Here is a 22949-nt window from a genome sequence, read left to right as displayed (position 1 = left end):
TGGACAGAGATGGATACATACTGCTTTGCGGATGGCGGTGTTAGAATGTGTGGCTGCCATGGAGATGGTTTGTAAGGACTCTGTTGGCAGAGATACACAGACATGACGATGAGCGCCCTTGGAAAAAGCCTAGAATATGAGTCCATTATTTTCCGTAATTTAATTCAAACAGTGAAACTTTCATGTATTCTAGATCCATTACACAAAGTCAAATATTTCAAGCCTTAATGATTGTACAGTATTTTCAGTATGTTCATTTATACACTCAATACTTGGTCAGGGCTCCTTTTGCACAAATTACTGCATCAACGTGGAGCGTGGCATGGAGGCAATCAGCCTCTAAATATTTCACTACATGTGTAATGAATCTACAATATATGAAAGTTTCACTTTTTGAATTGATTGACGGAATATAATGAACTTTCCACAATATTCAAATGTTCAGAGATGCACCTATATAGAACAAACAAGTCTAGATATAAACTACAGCAGAGCCTACTCAGTATAGATAGTAGGGCCTGAGTGAGTGAGTGTTTGAGGAGTTGTCTGACTGACTCTCTGCGTGCTCGCGGTCGGGGTCGTCTTCGGGCAGTCTCCTCAGGTAGTCTCTGAGCATCATCTCGTATCGAGGGACCCTCTGAATGGGCTCCAGCATGTGGTGCTGCAGGGTCAGACGACCACACACCTCCTGAGTCTGAGGGACAGCACACGTGCACACCGACAGACACACCGACAGACACACCGACAGAGACACAGGCACAGGTGAAGCTACGGCTAAGGTTAGTATTTGGTTTTTGGGCCAGTCAAGGTTAGATTTGAACCAGTGAAGGTTAGTTTTGGAATTAGGGGCCAGTCAAGGTTTTTTTTTGGTTTGGAACGGGGCCACACCTGGATGTCCTGTATCACGTTCCTGAAGGGGGCGGAGCGTTCGCTCCACTGTCGGAGTAGCTCCATGGCGTTGTCGAAGTTCCTGACGTACTCGGCGTACATCCTCAGGAAGGGGGCGTGGTGCTGCATCACGTCACCCAGACTGGGCAGCGCCCCCCTGCAGGCGACGGGCGCGTGGGTTAAAGGTGAGAGGTCACGCGGATCGTCAGGAGGCCCTCGGTGAGGTGTGAAGGAATCTCTAGGCCCCTATAGGCTGAATTGTGTGCCGTACAGTTGCGCTTTCTTTGTAGGAGGGACGCATGTTCAGAGAAATGTGTGAGACTGTTCTACAGTGAAACTAGGTTCTACAGTGAAACTAGGTTCTATAGTGAAACTAGGTTCTACAGTGAAACTAGGTTCTACAGTGAAACTAGGTTCTATAGTGAAACTAGGTTCTACAGTGAAACTAGGTACTATAGTGAAACTAGGTTCTATAGTGAAACTAGGTTCTACAGTGAAACTAGGTTCTACAGTGAAACTAGGTTCTACAGTGAAACTAGGTTCTACAGTGAAACTAGGTTCGACAGTGAAACTAGGTCGGAACCCACCATTGGTCCAGGCAGGTCTCCAGGTCTGGTAGGAGGAACTGGCTATGGAAGGAGTAGATGGAGGTGGTGTTGGAGAAGATGCTCCTCACCACCTCCACAGGGAACGAGCCCTTCCCTGCCTCCTCCACCAGCCGAGCGCAGAACACCTGGACACACACGTTCATCCCAACACACACACGCAGACAGTGTAGATCAATAAAGTTCCCCGAGAGGCGTTTACATCCTTGCCCCAAATCTATATTTGTGTGGATGCGATGCGCCAGTGAAGCAGTCCCTGTACAAACCTGGTCTAGCAGGTGGAGGCGTGTGACGTAGGCCCTCTCTGTCTGCAGGAGCTCCTGGGCTATCTTATACAGCTTCTGCTCTCTGCTCTCCTGCTCCACAGTGACTCCTGCCTCCTCCCCCTGCTCTCTGTCCCGGCCCCCGGCCCCCACTCCCCCGGCCTCCACCTGGGATGACCCCCGATTCGCAGTGCTTTCCAGGTGGTTCAGGGTCCCGCCCGCGGTGGGTTTGGCTCCAGGGGTACCCGGTGGTCCGCCGCTGGCAGGAGAGCCAGCGTCCAGATCTCTGGGTCTCTCCTGGTCCAGATCTCCGGGTCTCTCCTGGTCCAGATCTCTGGGTCTCTCCTGGTCCAGATCTCTGGGTCTCTCCTGGTCCAGATCTCCGGGTCTCTCCTGGTCCAGATCTCTGGGTCTCTCCTGGTCCAGATCTCTGGGTCTCTCCTGGTCCAGATCTCTGGGTCTCTCCTGGTCCAGATCTCCGGGTCTCTCCTGGTCCAGATCTCCGGGTCTCTCCTGGTCCAGATCTCTGGGTCTCTCCTGGTCCAGATCTCCAGGTCTCTCCTGGTCCACGGGGGAGGTGGTGTGTTTGGGGATGAGGTTGGATGGTCTGTGCTGGTGCAGTGGAGAGCTGTCTGTGTTCTCCTTAAAAGGGCTAGTGGAAGAGGAGAGAGAACACTGAGACAGGACACCGCTAATGGTTTAACAAGTTAAAAGAAGAATGAGAAAAAGACGAGAGAGAGAGAGAGAGAGAGAGAGAGAAACAGACAAGAGCTCAGACCTGTTTCCCTGGAAGTAACTGATGAGACGGGGTACATTGTACATTCCTGGCAATGGGTCCTGACCCTCCATCCTTCTTCCAGGGCTCCTCTCCTGGCCTAGAGAGAGGGTAGATAGAGTCATTCAGGTGGTTCGTATGCCCACCTCCCTTGTTCTCTGTAAAGCGCATTGTGTTGCCTCTGGGTATGAAATGCGCTATACAAATAAAGCTTTGATTGATTGATTGATTCAGGAGCCGGATGGCTTGCGGGAAGAAGCTCTTCCTGAGCCTCTCTGTGCTCGCCATGTGAGTGCGGTATCTCTTCCCTGACCGTAGCAGAGAGAACAGTCCATTTCCTGGGTGGCTGGGGTCTTTCAGGATCCTGTTGGCCTTGGTCTTGCATCTTCTGGTGTAGATGTCCTCGAGGTGGGAGAGTGGTCCCCCCAAGGTACGTTCAGCTGACCGTACCACTCTCTGTAGGGCCTTGCAATCCTGAGAGCTGCTGTTCCCGTACCAGGTGGTGATGTTCCCAGTCAGGATGCTCTCGATCGTGGATGAGTAGAAGCTCCGTCGGATCTGGTGCGACGCTCTGAATTTCCTCAGTTGACCATGTCAGGTCCTTGGTGATCTGGACACCAAGGTACTTGAAGCTGTCCACTCTCTCTACAGGGGTCCCATTGATGATTAGAGGGGTGTTGTTTCTCTCCTGCTTCCTCCCAAAGTCCGCCACAATCTCCTTTGTCTTGCTAACTGACGTTCAGGTGGAGGTTGTTTTCCGGACACCACTGGGTCAAGAGCCTCAACTCCTCCAGGTAGGCCCTCTCATCATTGTTGGTGATCAGCATGTTCACTCACATACTAGTCTAGTATGCCAGGGAGGGTTGGTGTTCACTCACATACTAGTCTAGTATGACAGGGAGGGCTGGTGTTCACTCACATACTAGTCTAGTATGCCAGGGAGGGCTGGTGTTCACTCACATACTAGTCTAGTATGCCAGGGAGGGCTGGTGTTCACAGAGCATCTCTAGAGGACTGTAAGAGTGCTGATTAACTGTTCAGGTCCCAAATTGTCCAGAAAATTTCAAAGGGCACAACCAATCCTAGCATTCTCTCAAATCACTTACAGCAGTTGCATTTCATCTACCTTGAGGTCTAATAGGGGATTTCTTGGTTGGACGGCTTCTCCCAGCCAGATCCTCTCTCTTTCACAAACACACACACACACACATTCACACAAACACACACACACACACATTCACACACACACACACGCACACACGCGCGCGCACACACACACACACACACACACACACACACCATATATAAACTATACAAGTACCATCATGAGGAAGAGAAATGTAGTCAATTGAGGAAATGATGAATGATCGCACACTGTTACTGATCGATCACTTGAGATGTCTGTTTCGTCCTAAACATTAGGTTCCTCAAAACTCCAAACATCAATCAGCATGAACTTATTGGATCTCTTTTAATGTATACTTTTTTTAGTGTATAATTTGGGCTAATCTCCCTCAAAATACAAAACAATTGTAATAACTGCAGCTGCTACATTCCCTTTTCAATATTACTTAGATATTTTCCAATCAACCAAGCGTGATGGTGTTCCCAGGCTTGTCCAAGAAACATTACCTAGAAGAGAATGTAGAGCTAAGATTCCTGATGCAGTATAAACAAGCAACATGGTTCATGTGAAAAAAAAACTATGCGACACACAGTTCACCATACTGACGAGCTGTGACAAACGCTACTTCTGCAAACCAAGCATCGAGCCTTCTAAGCCGTGCAAAGTGTATTCAATTGTCAGTACATTGTTTTTGCAAATTCACAAGGATAGTGCACAAGAAAAAGCAGACTGACCGTGTATATATCTGTTCATCACCTCTGACTGAAAATGATTTTCTCTGGCTCTATACCTAAGATAGGGAGGTTTTCTGTTCTCCCACTCACTGCACACTGATGCTCACACACTGAAACTCCACCCCTCCGCTCCGATGCTCTCTACTGTAGCTCTCACAACGCCCAGTTGAACACAAACTTTCTCTCTCCAGCACACACACACACTCGCACGCACACACACACACACACACACACACACACACACACACACACACACACATTTATAGACATACATTAAGAAACATTTAAATAATATATCCTTTTATCCATCTATGGTCACAACAGAGATATGTGTTCACCTCCTGTACTCATAGAGAAGTGTAATCTGAAGATATGTTAGGAGCTATCTTACTTAGAACCTCTTAAATTGTGGAGTGGATCCGAATCATGCCCAAACACAGCCGGACAGCCCATTCACTTCCATTCATTTTTTGTGAATCAGGAGCCCCCTGAACACTGCCCTACGGCCATTCACCACCATTCATTTTTTTTGGACTAGGATTACACAAAAATTACCAGACTGCTTTTCATGAAACTCGGTGGAGGGGTGTAGCATGGGCCTATTTTGAACCCATTCAATTCTGGCGTGCACAGAGCCGCGAAATGCATTCAGGGGTGGAGGTCTATGCTCTCTGAGCACCATTTCTAGTTATATGATAAAACGCAATAACACATTACCAAAAATACACGTGGACCCACATTTACCTGCGTGTTGATTGGGCCCAGTCTGCCCATTTATTCCTGGTGTCCGATTCCGCCTCACTGCTATTCGTCTGAACGTCTCCGTCTCATGAACGGCGTACACATTGACCTGCTTCATCAAGTTGAAAATAGTCAACTTTTGTTTCAATATATGTAGGTAGGATTCAGTTTATACTCCTTGATAAAAAAAATGCGCCCTGCTTTTTCTATAGGCCTACTTTAAGCAAATCCAACATTGGGAGGTCTGCAACACCGATACAAACACAGTTTATAGCTGGCCTCCAATTTGGACCTGTCAGTATCCGATCCGTCTGCCCGATCCGTTTTGCACATGCGCGTCGGTCTATATGTTTTGTTCTAATAAAATTGACTGTTTAAAATCTGTCAATGGTAAATGATCCTAGTCTACCATCAAAGGTTTTTTCCCTGCAATGTATTGAAATTCAATAAATCAATCGCAAATACATTTAAATCTGCTTAGATCAATGACTCAAACTTCCTGTCTGGTCCTCCTGTGTAGGCCTATGTATGTGTCTGTGTGCTACTTGTGGTTGTGCCTGCGTATGTTTACTGGCAACAGAATAGGACATTAAATAAAACGTGGTAGAAAACATATTATATGTGTATGACTCTTTAGATCTGAAATGTAAAAAAAAAACTATTGTACAAGGTTATTCAGATTTTATTTTTCATTCAACAAATTAATCAGAACACGGTTTCCTCAAAATGACATTCAAAATAATTATATACAATGTTGCATCTTGCAGAGCAATGCAATGTTACAGTAAAGGGCTGGGTTAGTATGAACCAGTGAGATCCTCAAAGAACCTGCTAATTTTCTTGGACAAGTGCAAGACATTTTTGGGGTCTATTAAAATAACTAATTGAATTTGACTAATTAACCTCTCCCAAAAATAAACTTCAGGGAAAGCGTATTAAGAAATGTAGAGCTTGTAAGCTTATGATCTCAGCACTGATTTTTTAGATCTTTCAGTATAGAGAGGCTCTGAATAGTCCAATGGTCCTTCATGGCATGGTGGTGCTTCAGAAGGGACAGCTTTTCTATTTGATTTTTTGCCAGCAAGGTGTTGCTTGTTTCCTGCAGGGGGTGCTGATGAGCCTCCAGATTGCGGCAGTTCATTTTCAGAGTCTGGTTGCTCGATTCAAAGTACGCGATGTCAGCTAGAGCTCCGTCGAGCTCTGCTTGTAGGAGTCTGTAGTCCTCTCGCAGGGTGTCGTGGTCTTTTTGGAGGCTGGAACTGTGGTCTGTCAGGAGGAGATTGTGTTTCGAGAGCAGCACTCTCTGGTGCTTGCTCATCCGGGAGTCGTGGTTTGTAAGGAGCTCGGCATTCTGCTTCTCCAGTTTCTGGTTCCTATCCAACACGACTGGGTCCTCCAGGCTGTGTGCCTGGCCCCCTGAGCTCAGGGCCTGCGTTTGGACGGTCTGGCTGCTCGTCTCTGTGCTCCGCAGCTGGAGCTTCTCTACGCGTTCCTTCCAGCTCTTCTGAGTTATCTTGCTGATGTTGCAGAGGTCACGCTGGGCTGCCTGGCTCTTCTCCAGGGCCAGTGCCTTCTCGCTGAGCTGCTCCTTCAACGCCTTTAGCTGCTCTGATGCAGTCTTCGCTGTAGTCTCTGCCTCCGCCAGCTCATTTTTATTGTTTTCATTTTCAGACACAACTGCCTGTAGTTCACCTTGGAGCCTGACGTTCTTCTTCTGGTGCTCTATGAGTTCAGAGGTCACCCTCTCCGCCTCTGAGTCCAGCAAGGCCAGAAGAGTGTCCTTAGCTGAGGTTTCCTCAAGAAGGAGCTCCATTTGGGAGCTGAGACTCTTGTTCTCAGCGGTCTCTCTCTGGAGGCTCTCCTTCTGCTGTTGGCTCTCCTGAGCTAGAGCGTCACGCTCTTCCATCATCTTCTTCTTGTCAGACAAAGCAGCTTGTACTTGTCTTTGGAGCATGATGCTCTTGTCCTGCTCCTCTATCAGCTTCAAGTTAAGCTGTTCAGCGCTTTGGGTCAGGGAGGCCAGAAGTGATTCTTTCACCGTGGTCTCCTCTTGACGGCAGCCCGTTGGGAAACTGAGGGTTTTATCCTCAGCAGCCTGGGCGAGGAGACGTTCGTTCAGCCTGGCTGCCTGGCTTCTCTCCAGGGAGAGAGTCTGCTCTCTGACCTTCTGGAGAACCTCTGCATGTTCTCTCCGCAGAAGCTCCAGTTGGACACTGAGGTACTCCTTCTCCCTCTTCTGGCTCTGGAGGCTTTCCTGGAGCTGCTGGCTGTGCCTCCATGCTGCCTTGTTCTGCTGGCTAAGGGCAGTGGTGAGGTCCCTCTTCAGGTCAGAGGCCACCTTGTTGGTCCTCATCCGGAGCTTAATGCTGATAAGCTGCTCCTGGTCCAGTGAGGCCTGAAGGGTAGCTCTTGCCCTCACCTCCTGGTCGAGAGTGCTCGTCAGCCGGCAGATCCTCTCCTCTCGCTCACTGATGGTAGCCTGGCTCTTTGACCGCACTGTGACCAGTTCTGCAGCCAGCATAGTAGAGCGCTCCCTCTCCCTGTCCAGAGAGGAGCTGGTGGCGCGCTGACCAATCAGGCTCTTCTCCAGGGCGAGCGTCTTCTCATGCAGCTGCCGGTTCCAACTCTGCATTTGCTCGGCTTGCTTTTCAGACTCAGCCATTTCTGTGGCTAGAGCCTCCTCCAGCTCTAAGCATATCTTCCGTGTGTCTTTTAGCTCCTGGCTCGGATGCTCAGTCTCCTTGTTCACCTGTAAGAACAGAGACATAGACAAGGTTCAGCTCAATTCTTTATAGAGGTCACACAAATAAAAAATGTAATAAAACAATGCTTAAGTAGACCTATACAGACACTGATAACTAAATTCAAACCTTTATTTCATAACTAACTACCAAAATGAGGAAATGCAGTATTAATCAGCAGTAGTATGCTACTAAAAACATAAAGAAACGTCTCACCATGTTGAATAGTTTTCACGAACTAAACCTTTGGAACTGTTAAGATGTTTTAGCGCCTGGGTACATTTATTACGTCATAATGAAAAGCAAAATGTTTTATGATGTCTAGCCTCGTGAGACCTTCCTGATCTCGCGATGTCACGTTGTTCACTCTGGAGCGCGTCATGTTAGAAGTTCGGGATTATCGATGGCTCTGAACGGCGAAAATACAATAATTTTACAGACAAAAGTGCTAGCTGGTTTTGATAACATCAAACATAGGCTATAGCCGCCATGGCATTACACATTCCCTTTAATTCCAAGTGCGAGCTCAAATCTGCTGTGCCCTGTAGTCTAGACTATCTAGTTCATATTATCCGAATGTCTCGGATATCAAAATGAAAGTAGGCCTACAGCAACTAAGCTCAGTAGCCATAGGGCAAATCTGATAAATGGTTTGTTGATGAGATGTCCATGATCAAGGCAATGGTAGGTCACAGAGCCCACAAGCTATACTGTAACCTACAGTACCACTCATATCCCCATGGCTACCTCAGCTGACCCAGTTGGATTGGTTTAAATTTCTTCCTCCACCTTTGAGATATGATGACGTTCGATTTAACATATTTATGGAGGACAGAATGGACTATTTTCTAATTAAAAATGGCTTCTATCAAATCAATTCAGTCATCAATTTGCTACACAAGTGCAAATAGGCTATGTCAAAACTCTCCCTCCGGCCTTAAGGAGGATCATCGAGGAGGTGAAAAAGAACAACCTAACAGCAGTCCTGTGTTTTATTGATTTCAAAAAAGCATTTGACTCAATACACAGAGGCGTGATGGTGAAAATCCTTAAGGCCTACGGGGTCCCTCCTAACCTACTCCGGGCCATAGAGGCCATTAACAGGGGCACAAGAGCCAGAGTGGTAACCCCGGATGTCAACAGTGAGGAGTTCCCAAATCAGAAGTGAAGCACATACCAAAACAATTTATAAGGCAGGTGCTGGACTAAAAAAGCATATGTACAAATGTACAAAAGAAAGTAAGAGTCCTGAAGACTTCAGTATTAGACCATATCTGTAATTCTGTAGGGAGGTGGTTAATGTTACTGTGACTGTGTTTGTGTGTTTTGTGCTTTCCCTCTATATTTATACGTATACTTGACTATGAAATTGTCTAAAGCAGGACCTGTAGGGTCCTTTCTGTATATTTTGGACATGTGTATTGTAATTTTGCTTATGGATGCTTTTTTGATACATCTTCAAATGCACTTAGCCATTGGTAACTGATTTAAGATGGCCTTTGACCTGAGACTTTAGTGTTTCCTAAGATACCGTGGAGTTTTGAACATGATGTATAATATGTATGTATAAGATATGCACCATAGGTTTTTTAATGTGAACTGTACCAGGAGTCAGGTGACCCTGATACTTAGCACAATGGGTTTCACCTGTTTAAAAATAAATAAATAAATAAAGGGATTAATTGTCTATCTCGTTAGGGTCATGTGACCCTCAGATACCATATTTAAAAGTGGGTGTGGCTATGTTTATTCAGTTGTCAGAGGAAGAGCGTTGTCGCTCGAAACGTCACAACATTTATTTTTTTTGTCCATAAAATGACCTGAATGGGAGCTACAGTGTGCAGACTCTTACTTTCTTTTGAACAGTGAGGAGTTTGACATCTTAGCAGGGGTGCTGCAGGGGGACACTCTTGCCCCCTTCCTCTTCATTGTAGCCCTGGACTACGCGTTCAGGAAAGCCACCAGTGGGCAGGAGCAGGAGCTTGGCTTCATAATAACACCTAAGAAGTCTAGAAGAAACCCCGCTGTAGTCTTGGCAGACCTGGACTATGCAGATGACATCTGTCTGATGTCCAACCGTGAAGAACAGGCACAGGACCTCTTGAACAGAGTAGAGACAGAATGTGCCAGGGTTGGCCTCAGGTTGAATACAAAGAAGACTTCTTACAACAAGAATCACTTACAACACCCCCCTGGACCACCCACCTCTCAAGGCAGCAGGGGGCAATGCTCTAGCAGAAGTTAGCGAATTCAAATACCTGGGTTCCTGGGTCAACTCATCAGAACAGGACCTTAAGGTGAGAAAAGCGCTGGCATGGAGGGCCCAGTTTTTCGGCCCAACTCCCAGAACTCATTTTTTTAGCTTGCTAAAAAGGTGCAATTATTAAATAAACCTAATAATAATATGATGGAAATATTATATATTTTTCGACATCTTCATTTATTCAATTCTGAGTAGGCCTACGCTTTGCTGATTCCAGCTGGGCTCAGGCTACAGAATATACAGTAGATTAGCCAAATGAGCCATGTATGGATATATAAAATATTCACCAGATGGAGCCAGAGTGGACAAGAAAGTATAAAAGACTTATGCATAACAAGTAGTGGTTTGGCACAATCTACAGAACAAGGTTGCAGTCACTTTTTCTTTTTGTTCTTCCTCTTCTTTCCACTTTTCGTTTTGGTCGCCTCAGGCCATTCAAAGCCCCGGAACTCCAGACAGTCGACTGCATTGTGGGATATGTAGTAAACATTCTCCATGGCTGCAGGGCTCAGGATGTCCACATCGGTCTCGGTGGATTTGGCAGCGGATGATCTCTTTTTGGGTGACTTTGGCTTATTAGTCCTTTTGGCAGGCTGCCCACTGTGAGACCTGGATGTTCTTGACTCTGTGGGCTGGGATGAGGAGGAATTAGTCAAGCTGAACAGGAGAGTTGCAAGATTCAACCATAGACAAAAGTCCCAATGATCCCCATACCGTTACGTGGACATTCCTCTTACCATTGTCTGTAAAAATAAGAGAAGATATCTACATTTCAGATTACAGTGGCAAATCGTTTTCAATAGGCTCTTATACTGTATAGGCCTTCCATACACACTTCAGACAGATACACATCTGGCATGGGTTAGGGTAGACAAACATTCCAGTTGATTCTACAAATAAAGTAATGGAAGGAGGAACCTAATCTAATAAAAGAGTTGATCTTACCACCTCCGTCGTCGGTTTATGTGAGGAGAGTGTAGTCTAGGAGGGAACATCCCATTTGTTTGTGTTCTGTTGTCGTAGAGACCAATATAGTGGTCCTCTTTGTTTGAATAGACGAATAGGAGGTTGGCCCTTTAGTCTGTGTGTGGCATTGCAGGTGTGGTCAACTTGTCACTTGACATTGATTGTCCCCTCTTTCTCCATACCAGTGAATTCAATCATCTAGGACCATGACAAAGTATCACTAATACAAAGGGACTTGAATTGAAATTAGCAATGACTATTAAGGAAAGTTTTTTTTATTTTCAGTGAAATAATGAATACAGCAAAAGTTAGTCACTTTACAGTAAGTTGATTAAACATGGTTTACAAATTCTTTGGCAACTTGATACCAAATCGTCAACATGTCAGTAAGCCCTTAACATTGTGATGCCATGGTTTTCACGGCGGTGTAATATCCTATTTATCGTACATTCAATAAAAATGTACAGAAACAAATCATGCAAAGCTCTCAGAGCTTTTCCACGTCTATCAGTCATGCTTAAGAATAAATACACACAAAACCATAAGAAATGTGCAATCTTTTTCAGTACTGGGTATCCAATATGGACTCAAATGCTTTTTTCAGTTGTGTGAAGGAAACACCCAACCCATAATAAAAAAACGCATCTTGAGTTTCTCAATAATACTGGAAATCTGTCTAAATGTATATACATACGAATAAAGCAACATAAAACAATCAGTTGTGTTGTTAGTCATCTATTGCACAATGTGTGGTAGTCTGAGTTGAGAGATTAGGGTTTAGAGAACAGGGTTACAGTTTGGCTTGTTGACGGTGATGCCTCTAAGGCAGTTCTACTGGGTGGAGATGAGCCTGACGATCATGTGGATGATGCGGGAGCCTCGTGGGCAGCTGCACAGGTCCATGCTGGGGCTCCGGATCTTATCCTCCAGGAGCTGGTCCAACTCCCAGCGCAGCTCCTTCACAAGCTCTGCCACCTGGACACACACACACACACACGCACACACACACACACACACAGACACAGACACAGACACACACACAGACACACACACAGACACACACACAGACACACACACGTTAAGAGCTAAGCACCGCATTCAACAGGAACAGACGTACCGTACGACCGCCCATGCGGCTGACCTGATGCGAGGCGGCGGCGAATCGTATCCAGCCGTCGTCCAGCGAGATGACGAACTCCCCCTTCTGCAGCTCGACGTTGACCTGGCCCCCCCCGAACAGCACCAGGGCGTAGACGGACACCATGCTGCAGTCTCTGATGAACACGCGACTGGTCTTCACCTTCTCATGGTACACCAGGTAGGGACTGTCATAGTGACGCACCTGGAGGAGGGAGGGGGGGGGGTGACTTTGTTAATCCGTCTGGATCCGAGTGACACTGGACATTGTCTGCTGCTCCTGTGACGCAGCTGTGACGTCTGGGGCCCTTTGACCTTCATCGGGCATCAGGACTGCCAGGATTGCCATTCTTCTGTTCTTGTTGAAACAGACCCCGATCTCACACACACACACACACTCACACACACACACACACACTCACACTCACACTCACACTCACACTCACACTCACACTCACACTCACACACTCACACACTCACACACTCACACACACACACACACACACCAGTGAGAATAGAAGCACGTTGGGGTACCGTGTAGTTGACGGAGGACGGATGGACATGGACGCAGCCATCGTTCTTGGTCATGAAGCGGAGCTCGTCTGCTTTGGGCTGCATCTTCATCGCCCCCTTGCTGGTCTGCTTGTACTTGCCCTGGGGGGAGCGCACCTGGTGTAGGGAGACACGGATGGTCAGAAACACACACACACACACACACACACACACGGAAAAACGCATGTAAAACACCAGCGTTAAGACCGAAGGTGCACACAGATCACCTCCCAAGCAAACGAACCTTTGGTGCAGTTTCATAGACACAGACAGACACACGGCCCAGATACACTCAGAGACCTAGTCAGTCACAGGAGCAGAACAGAAGTCGGCTCGTCTCCAACTGTGGCACCTAGGGAGCCGGTTGGTGTCACGGGTGTCACTGTGTCGCTCATGGGTGTCGCTTCCGCCCTCACCTGCCCACGCGGGGTTCGATCCCGGGTTTACTTACGTAAACACCGCTTCGGTCAGCTAGCGATTCCATGGTGCGGGTGGGCGGTATTTAGACTGAGCGAATGAGTTTAACCAATACAACTCTAACATTTTACAATAAAGGTACATTAATAAGCGTTAGTTAATGCATTATTAAGCATAACGTAACAGTTAACTAATGTCTCTATTAACCATTTACTAATGTTATTTATGTTAACTAACCTAACCCTAACCCTAACCTTAACTAAGGCATTAATTAACATTAGTAACCTAACCTAACCTAACCCTAAATAAGCATTAGTTAACAGTTAACTAATGTTTTTTGTGACCCTTATTGTAAAGTGTGACCTTCAGCTCGGTTAGTGGTGGTGAAGAGAAGGCTGCTCACCTGTACTACGTTGGGGTAGAGAGCAGCACAGAGCATGGCCGACATCAGCTTGATGTTGTCCGAGTTCAGGTTGGCCTGTGGCAACGACAGAATAATACAGGTTTATAGACTCAAGATACGAGGACTGAAATGGCTCTAGTATGGAGATTTCTGTGCTTGTGCTGTGTGTGTGTGTGTGTGTGTTACCTCAGGCCCTGTAGCCTCCAGGATGCCGTCGGTCCCCTTGGCACACATCCTCTCGATCACTCTGGCCTTCAGGCCCTCTTTGACGAAGCCGATGTCAGAGAGCAGCTCGGTGAACTGCCTCTTCAGACTGGCTATCTCCTGCAGGGGGGACCACACACAGCTCTCATTCGCTCCGTTCGTTCACCTCCCCCAGTGCCCCGCCCTCTCCAATACCACACTCAATCAGCTCATTACTGTTACAACCACCCCCCCTCAACACACACACACACACACACACACACACACACACACACACACACACACACACACACACACACACACACACACACACACACACACACACACACACACACACACACACACACACACACACACACACACACAGACACACACACACACATGATGGTGCGTTACCTGTAAGCCCCGCCCAGACAGGAAGTTCTCCCTGCAGTACTGAAAGCCGGCTTGATTTCCGTTCTTGGCTGCACCACACCAGCCCTGTGACAGACAGACATCTTATTGTTCCTCGTCCATTGTTCAGTCCTAGTCGTACAGATAGCCCACATGGACGCATGGTTTTATACAAGGCTGGTCTCCAAGGCACAGATGAAAACTAGTCCTGGACTGAATAAAAACATGCAATGGTGATGCGATATGCGTTTCTATGTGACCTTGACAACTTTTGGCAATGCTGATAAAACGTTGTGTGTAACTTGGAGGTCATTCTCGTTGTGTAACCCAGGCCTAGTCCCAGACTAGGTTTGATCCAGAGTGTGTGAACACAGCGTGCAGCGTGTTGACCTTGTATGCCTGCAGCAGTGCCAGATGGTCGCTATTGGCCAGAGCGTAGCTCAGCTTCTTCTCATTGGCCTCTTCTCTCTTGTCCCACGGTGACACCTAGAGGAGACGAGAGAGGAAAGCAGAGTACCTGAGGACCAAATGTGTCCAAATTCCTTTTTGTCCGTCAATCTCAGACGTCCCCCCCTCGGCTACGCCCACGCCCCCCCCCCTTCCCCCCGGCTGCACGGCCTTACGAAGGGCGACTTGAACGCCAGGCTGGCGGCGATGGTGAGGGCGGGGTCGAGGCAGCGGAAGATGGCGCCGAACAGCATGAGCTTGCCGATGCGGACGTCCACGGGCAGGCAGGCCAGGTGGTAGCCCAGCGGGGTGAGCTTCTCGTCGGACGTCAGGGCGCCCAGGTCCTGCAGGCGCTGCTCGGCCGCCTCCAGGCTGCCCATGGCCGGCGGCTCGATCAGACGGGAGAAGACGGACTCCAGGGGGCGCTCCGCAAACACGTCTAGGATCTTTATCCTGAGAGAGAGAGAGAGAGAGAGAGAGAGAGAGAGAGAGAGAGAGAGAGAGGGATAAGGTGAGGACGAGGGATAGTAGAGGACAGGGAGTGAGAGAGAAACAGAGATAGAGAGATAAATAGAGATAGATAGAGAGAGAGATAGAGAGAGAGATAAATAGAGATAGATAGAGAGAGAGATAGAGAGATAGAGAGATAGATAGATGGATGGATGGATGGATGGATGGATGGATGGATGGATGATGGATGGATGGATGGATGGATGATTTTTGTGTGTGCTGGGTAGCGGTCAGTGTGAATGACGGGGCTGAGTGGGTCTGGCTGGGCCATGGATGTATTAATAGAACTGGGCCTAGTACCGGAGACAGAGCTGCTCCAGCGGAACTCTCTGGATCTCGGGCAGCTGCTGCTCCGCCAGCTGGTGGGCGAAGCAGTGGCTGGTGAACAGGTGGAAGCAGACGCCGGACGCCACGCGGCCCGCCCGCCCCCTCCGCTGCAGGGCGTTGGCCCGCGACACCCACGAGTCCTCCAGGCTCTCCATGCTCTTGGACGCGTCGTACCTGAGGAGAGACGCACCGGCGGTCATGTGAGCCCGTAATGACCGAGGGTCTGGTCTCCCTGATGAAGATAAAGTAGACTAAACGTCATGGAGACGGGGATTCCCGTTCTTCGTGCTACACTAGAGGGGGTTTCCCATCATTGAGAGCAATCGCCAAAGGGAATAAATGTCACACATATAAACACAAACACAAAACTGCTCTCCTGGATCAATCAATCTTGTATTAACCAAGATATTCCGTGGATTTTTTTTCCCATGGACAGATTGATCCGAAACCCTATCCTAAAACACCAAAAATAATTTTTCCCCAAGGACAGACACGTCCAAAACAAGTAATTCCATTTCAGGAGGCTTGGCACCTTAAGCGTCAGTAGCCATGTTTCCATCCACACGTTTTATGCGAATTAAGTTATATCGAATTAAAAATGCCTTATGGAAACAGTAAAATTCTATTAAAAATCATGAAAATCGACAAAATGTTTGTACTGTCGATCTCATCGGATTTTCTCTTGTTCGATAAAAGTCTTTTGTGATAAATGCTTTATCCGATTTAAAGCTCTAGATGGAAACGCACGTTCACCGGCTTTATTCACATTCATATCTTTAGCGATCCTCACACAATTCGATTGACAAGTGGATGGAAACATGGCTACTGAAGCAGGCTAGTAGTCAGCAAGAGACAATTCTCTCTGACCAATCAGCGGCTTGCAGTGTGTACAGGTCACTTGGCATCTCGACGGAGCTCCGAAAAAAAGTAATGCTTCACCTCGCCTCTACGCGCCTTCTGCGTGGTGGAAAGCCCAAAAAAGCAAGTAGAGTAGAATCAAGCAGGTTTGGTGCGGTGGAAATGGGCCATAAAACATGAAGATAAAGTAGACTAAAAATCAATGGAGATTCTCTTATATTATCCTAGAAGGGATGCATGCATCCTGGAACCCAGCCCTACTTCTTCTCATGTCATATCTGAGATCATTCCTCCCCTGAAGAGACTGAGGCCTGAGGATAGAACTGGCCTGTTCCAAACAGAACCGAACAGAACCGCTGAATTCCATTGAGAAAAACATGGTCAAGATTTCCACCCAGACTGATCCGGCCGGACGTTACCTCTTCTCCTTCATCTTGCCAGAGTCGATGACATAGACCACGTCGTCAATGGTGACGGAGGTCTCTGCGATGTTGGTGGAAATGATGATCTTGGTGACGCCCTCCGGCGGTCTGTTGAACACGGCCTGCTGCTCCTCGTTAGACAGGGAGGAGTGGAGGGGGTAGACCACACACCTGGGACACACACACACACACACACACACACACACACACACACACACACACACACACACACACACACACACACACACACACACACACACACACACACACACACACACACACACACACACACACACACACACACACACACACACACACACACACACACACACACACACACACACACACACACAATTACATCCACAAAAATGATAGCACTGACTCGAGGCCGGGCATTTTGCAAAGGAAGAGAAGATGATAAATGACAAATACATGAGGGTCTCTGCCCCGACCCTAAATATTTAAAACTTTAAAAGTAAAAAAAATATCTTTAAAATCATGTATCTGAAATCCAAACAGTACAATTCTTGAGTACGCGTTGGCATGTTTATTCTGCATCCCCCAGGGCTTGAACTCACAGCCAGAGACACCAAGGAAAGGTCAGGTTCTTGTTGAGAAGTGAGAATCTGGCAGTTTGCCCTTTGTGTAAAACCTAGCCTTCTAATAAAACTTCTTGAATTGATTTGTTATGATTTCTTTTTTTTACGCTTTAAACTTTAGACCGCTGTAGCACCACCAACGGGACTATTGGTCCACAATGCCAGTTAAGGACTTCTGGCATAGGACTGGGTCTGTGTGCAAGGTTTGGTGATTTCTCATGCATGGGAAGTCAGACTTCCTAGGAAGAAGGAGGTTTGGTGATTTCTCATGCATGGGAAGTCAGACTTCCTAGGAAGAAGGAGGTTTGGTGATTTTTCATGCATGGGAAGTCAGACTTCCTAGGAAGAAGGAGGTTTGGTGATTTTTCATGCATGGGAAGTCAGACTTCCTAGGAAGAAGGAGGTTCAGATTCAGAATGTTGGCAAAATACAAGAGCAGATAAAAGAGCAGACAAATGACAGCTCTGGTGAGATAACCAAACCACAGCTGTGATCAAAGGACATCTTTGAGAGAGACAGACGCAGCGTCCCTACCTGGTTCTGTTCCTGTTGTTGAACATCCTGTTGGACTGAAGCTGTTCATAGAGCATCTTGATCTCTGCAAGACCTGGCATGAAGACCAGCACGGCACCTGGACACACACACACACACACACACACACAATCAGAACCATGACACAGTGAAAGCACTGACTGAATTAGTGAGTCACCATGTGTGTGTGTGTGTGTGTGTGTGTGCGTGCGTCTAACCGGGTGGGTAGCTGTGGTCTCCATCTACGATCCACTCCAGCAGGCTCTCCACCAGATCCATGTTGATCTTGTCCAAGTCCATGGTAGAGATGGTCTTCAGAACAGACTTCTTTGCGTCTGCATTAAAAACACACACACACACACGCGCGCGCACGCACACACACACACACACACACACACACACACACACACACACACACACACACACACACACACACACACACACACACACACACACACACACACACACACACACACTTTCAGGGGAGTCCTCGGTGGCGTATCGGTCTAATGCATCGTGTTTCAGTGGAATAGAATAGAATAGAACGAACCAGATGTTCTGGTGGGGGGGGATTTGGGGAATACAAGGTTTACAATGTTATACTGACCAATTTGAATGTACTTCTGTCGATGTTGTAAACACTAAATCAATAAATATACTGTTAAAAAAAAAAAAAAAAAACTTCAACAGTTAGTAGGGGGTAACTGGACACTATGTCAGGGTTAAATGGGTACCAAATTGGGTGGAAATGGGATAAAACCAGAAAATAAGAAAAAAAAAAAAAAAAAAAAAAAAAAAAATACGTTTTCAGACGTTTGATCAGCCGGCGGTCTCACCTTTATATCGGACAGTCAACTCCTGCAGACTCAGCTGCTGGTCCGGGATGGAGTCTTTGACAAAGTCTTTCTTCTGGAGGGACATGTAGTTCCACATGTCGTCTCCGAGGTTGTCCACGGGGTCCTTGGCCCCGCCCCGCCCGCCCCGGCCCCCCGAGGAGGAGGAGTTTTGCTTCCCGGAGCGCATGAAGGGACTGCCGTCCTCGATGACGTAGCTGGAAGAGCAGGGGTAGAGGGGTCAGAGGTCAAACACGCCTGAGGCGAAACCATGGCTTGCCAACGTTGGAGGCTCATAGCGTAACCTTTATCTGTGATGGATGAATAGGTATCACTTTGAATGTGTCAGTGTCGTCACTGCCTTTTGCCGAGGAGCTTGTGTGATATACTGTAGCTGATATAGTAAATACAGATCTCAATGGATCCTGTACTCACCGTGTTTTGGCTAAGGCGTCTTCAAGGAAGAACTGGTCGACAGGGAACGTGCGTCCTGAAAAAGACAGAAGATCGTGAAGCGACTACTCCAAAGATCTACTGACCGGTGCGTGGCTATGTATGTGATCGGTGTGTGTATGGAGTATGTGTGTGTGTGTGTGTGTGTGTCAGCACCTGGTATATGGATGGTGTTGCAGTTGTAGTAGTACTGTGAGAAGAGCTCAGCGTTGAGGGTGGCGCTCATCAGGATGATCTTCAGGTCTGGTCTCTGGACCATGAGGTCCTTCAACACCAGCAGGAGGAAATCACTGGGTGGGGGAGCAGAGAGAGGACGTGTGTTGAACTTTGATGACCGTACCCGTTATGTGTGCTATTAGTCACTGCGGTGCGCGCGCGCGCGCGTGTGTGTGTGTGTGTGTGTGTGTGTGTGTGTGTGTGTGTGTGCCCCTCACCTCTCCTCGGTGCGCTCGTGCACCTCGTCCACTATGACGTGAGAGATGCCCTTGAGGTCAGCTTCTCCCTCCAGCCGACGGAGCAGCACCCCGGTGGTGCAGTAGAGCAGCCTGGTGGCCGAGGACTGGAGGGGGTGGGCGGGGTATAGGGGCGGGGGTGAGGGGGTATGGGGGTGGGGGGGGCAGAAGGACAAAAGGAGGGCGGAGGGAGGTCAGTGGAAAAACAGAGACACGACGGTCAGGCGCACGTTAGATCGCGACACTCCGCCCGCAACGCGTGGCCTTGAGGACGGTCGACAGGTCCGTAATAAACCAATGCATGCTGGGAGATCTGAGCCCCCCCCGTGCGCGTACCCGGACCGTCTCCAGGCGGATCTGGTAGCCCACTGAGTTCCCCAGGCGCTCGGCCCTCTCCTGGGCCACCCTCTCGGCCACCGAGATGGCGGAGATGCGGCGCGGCTGGGTGCAGATGATGTTGGCCACCTGGCCGGCCGGACCGCTCAGCGTGGCGTCCAGGATGAACTGAGGGATCTGGGTGGTCTTACCGCACCTGCAGGTGGGGGGGGGGGGGGGGGGCACGGAAAAATAAGGTCAAATATCAAAGGTCAAAAGATCAAAGAACTCGGGAGACTCGTTTCGCCAAAGTTGTCCTGATGAAGGTTCTAACCGAAACGTTGACAGAATAAAGCAGAGAAAGGTGTGTGAGGGAGGGTGCAATTTCTTATTTCTTTAAAAGTCTTCCTAAGGGGATCTATTCCCAACAACGCAAACATTTTGAGAGTGTGCGTGTCGATCTCTTCGCCCGAAGCTATTTCCTCCAGCAGATCAGGTGTCGAGGAGCTAACTGTAATTAGTCTCTCTGAGGATTTTTCCATTCACGAATCTGGCACCGACTGAATTCGAACAATATCAGATGAAGATGTTAATATTATTCATGGTTGCAGGGGTGTTCCTACTCCATAATGTCCACCGGACCAGAGAGGCCCAGAGCCAGAGCCAGGCGTAGGGCTGTCAAAAGTGCCATGAAATTGAGTTAGAATATATTCAAATTAATTTAGTAGACTTTGAACGATATTCGAATTTATATGTATTAAAAAAAAAAGAAGATTTTTCATGAATATAATAGCCTAATGAAATAACCCTTGACTATAATATTGTACTATGAACACTGTTACCCCTCGCTGAGGTCTGGATTATTGGATTATTGCCCGTAAATAAATTGCATCCTATAAATGTTTAGCCTACTTATTCAATAACCTACATGTGTATTAATATTACAATATTCAAACTCTCAAATTTAGGTTAGAACTTCTTTTAAAAAAAGATATCAGAATTTTTTTTTGAACTTTGGCCCGGAGTGACTCACCCAGTCATGCCACTAACCACCAGCACCTGGCATCGTCCCAGCAGCTGCAGGATGCTGTCTCTCTCCTGCCAGGCGGGCAGCTTCTGCCTCTGCTGCAGCATGGTCCTGAACCGCCTGGACGACTGGTAAAGGGACAGTCCGTCACATTCCCCCCTCACACATTCTGCCTGAGCCGTACAGTGTGTTTCATAACCCCCCCCCCCCCCCCCCCGAGCCGTACAGTGCCTTTCATAAACCCCCCCCGAGCCGTACAGTGCGTTTCATAAACCCCCCCAGAGCCGTACAATGCCTTTCATAAACCCCCCCAGAGCCGTACAATTCCTTTCATAAACCCCCCCCGAGCCGTACAGTGCGTTTCATAAACCCCCCCGAAGCCAATCGCATTCCTCTCTCTTTCTCAAGAGTATTCAGTGAAGCCTTATTTTTGATGCCATGCACTCTCTACCTGTTTTCTCCTGAACTCCCGACACAGTTTGCTGTTCTCCTGCAGAAAGTTATCCATCCGCTGTTCGTGTCTCTTCACCATCTTCTTCCTCAGGTTAACGTAGCTCTCGCTCTCCACCGGAACCACCTCTTCATCGTCGTCATCGTCCTCCTCGTCCTCCTCTTTCTCATCCAAGTCTTCTGGGTCTAAAGACGGTCTCGCTGGAAGCACACATACAGAGACACAAATTACCTTTCCATGGCGATGACAAGTTAGTCCACCCACACAACATCACAAACTGTTTTTTTGTTTCCCTCTGGAATATGTAGGGGTGGGACCTATGCCCACCCCCCATTGCTCTCTGTAAAGCGCATTGTGTTGCCTCTGTGTATGAAATGCGCTATACAAATAAAGTTTGATTTACTATTTTGAACATTTAGCATTAAGATTCTAGGGCAGGTAAGTGTGTCTCACCCTCAGGTCTTCTGCTGTTGCTGTTGGAGTTGTTGCTAGCTGGACTAGTCCTGCTGCTGGCACTGTGGCTGTTGTTACCAACGGTGTTACCGTCAGTCCTGCTCTCATGCGACGACGCGTTGCTCCTCCCACTTCTGCCCTTGGTCACCGCGGCAGCGGCCGGGGGCGGGGGCACCAGCACGGGGGGCGGCTGGCTGTACTTGTGATGGCCGACCGCCAGCGCCTCCTTCGCGGTGGCCTCCTCCTCGCAGCAGGTGATCAGGGTGTAGACCACCGGCTCGCCACTCCGCGCCGCGGCCAACGCCTCCCCGAACAGCCGCTCGGTAAGACTCAGTCTCCCAGCAGCCCCTATCGACTCGTCGTTGGTGCTGAAGGCCACCACGGGCGCCTGGAAGGGGTAGCGGTTGCCCTTGGGGAAGCGGACCTCCAGCTCGTACTCCAGAGGGGAGAGGCTGCTGAAGCCCGGCTGGCTGCCGACCACGGGATTTGGGGCGCCCGCCTCCATGGAGGCCGGGAGCTGGTGCTTGTACTTGCACTTGTCTGCGAACCTGCAGCCCATCCCCTTAAGGTAGAACCGGCACACCCCCCGAATGTCGACGGGGCCGTCCCCGTTGACGTGCCTGGCGCCGCCGTTACGGCGTCCCCCCCCGCTGCCGCTTCCGGCGACGTCGGCCAGGAAGGAGAGGTCCAGGGAGACCACCCAGACGGCGTTGGGGATGCGCTCGGTGAAGCGGTCGCCGTAGATGGCGGTGAGAGCCAGGGCCTCCTCCTGCCTCTGGGTGAGGCACTCGTCCATGGGGGCCCCCTGCAGGCCGTCCGGGGACACGGCCTTGGGGCCGTAGCGCTCGGAGAACATCCGCAGGAGGAGCTGCTCTGCGGTGGCGCCCACCTCCCCTTCGCCGGCCTCCAGGGCCAGCCTGCCTCGCTCCCGGTCAAAACCATATCTAGGGAGGGAGAGAGAGAGAGAGACATTAGGAATGACAGACCCAGGCAAGACAAAATCTCTGTGAATCATCGTCTTTCACTCCTATACAAATAAAACAATCCCCATATATGGACTGTT

General features: G+C 48.6%; 2 protein-coding genes across 2 annotated transcripts in view; both read right to left on the bottom strand.

Moving 5' to 3' along the window:
* The window catches only part of LOC311316747 (FYVE, RhoGEF and PH domain-containing protein 4-like), a gene marked incomplete at both ends in the record, with an annotated part of 6864 nt that extends 3506 nt beyond the window's left edge, over nucleotides 1-3358 (bottom strand). The window contains 6 exons of the mRNA XM_084447677.1: nucleotides 22-80; nucleotides 556-694; nucleotides 889-1045; nucleotides 1476-1621; nucleotides 1760-2053; nucleotides 3269-3358. Coding sequence (XP_084303803.1) covers nucleotides 22-80; nucleotides 556-694; nucleotides 889-1045; nucleotides 1476-1621; nucleotides 1760-2053; nucleotides 3269-3358 — 885 coding nt within the window. The remainder of the gene's footprint in view (nucleotides 1-21; nucleotides 81-555; nucleotides 695-888; nucleotides 1046-1475; nucleotides 1622-1759; nucleotides 2054-3268) is intronic.
* Nucleotides 3359-11768: 8410 nt separating this feature from the next.
* On the bottom strand, nucleotides 11769-22710 carry dhx57 (DEAH (Asp-Glu-Ala-Asp/His) box polypeptide 57). The gene is made up of 20 exons (XM_084447967.1): nucleotides 21965-22710; nucleotides 21434-21618; nucleotides 20989-21110; nucleotides 19977-20172; nucleotides 19623-19747; nucleotides 19345-19478; nucleotides 19171-19225; nucleotides 18739-18953; nucleotides 18121-18237; nucleotides 17906-18002; nucleotides 16770-16943; nucleotides 15466-15666; nucleotides 14832-15108; nucleotides 14599-14694; nucleotides 14212-14295; nucleotides 13798-13935; nucleotides 13612-13686; nucleotides 12774-12908; nucleotides 12244-12444; nucleotides 11769-12077 (listed from the first exon to the last, which is right to left on the bottom strand). Exons 1-20 carry the CDS (start codon nucleotides 22680-22682, stop codon nucleotides 11934-11936), a joined length of 3489 nt encoding a protein of 1162 aa, XP_084304093.1. The 5' UTR covers nucleotides 22683-22710; the 3' UTR covers nucleotides 11769-11933.
* Nucleotides 22711-22949: the final 239 nt, after the last annotated feature.

The sequence above is a fragment of the Borostomias antarcticus genome, assembly GCF_949987555.1.
Source record: "Borostomias antarcticus genome assembly, chromosome: 13".
Taxonomy (NCBI): Eukaryota; Metazoa; Chordata; class Actinopteri; order Stomiiformes; family Stomiidae; genus Borostomias; species Borostomias antarcticus.
This window is presented reverse-complemented; position numbering and strand designations above follow the sequence as displayed.

Excerpts from the sequence above, each read along its gene's own strand:
- dhx57 (XM_084447967.1), bottom strand. The coding sequence starts at position 22,682 with ATGGACGAGTGCCTCACCCAGAGGCAGGAGGAGGCCCTGGCTCTCACC. Across the intron at positions 14,296-14,598 it reads CACTGCTGCAGGCATACAAG|GGCTGGTGTGGTGCAGCCAA; the intron begins GTCAACACGCTG and ends TGTCTGTCACAG. Across the intron at positions 13,687-13,797 it reads TGGAGGCTACAGGGCCTGAG|GCCAACCTGAACTCGGACAA; the intron begins GTAACACACACA and ends TCGTTGCCACAG.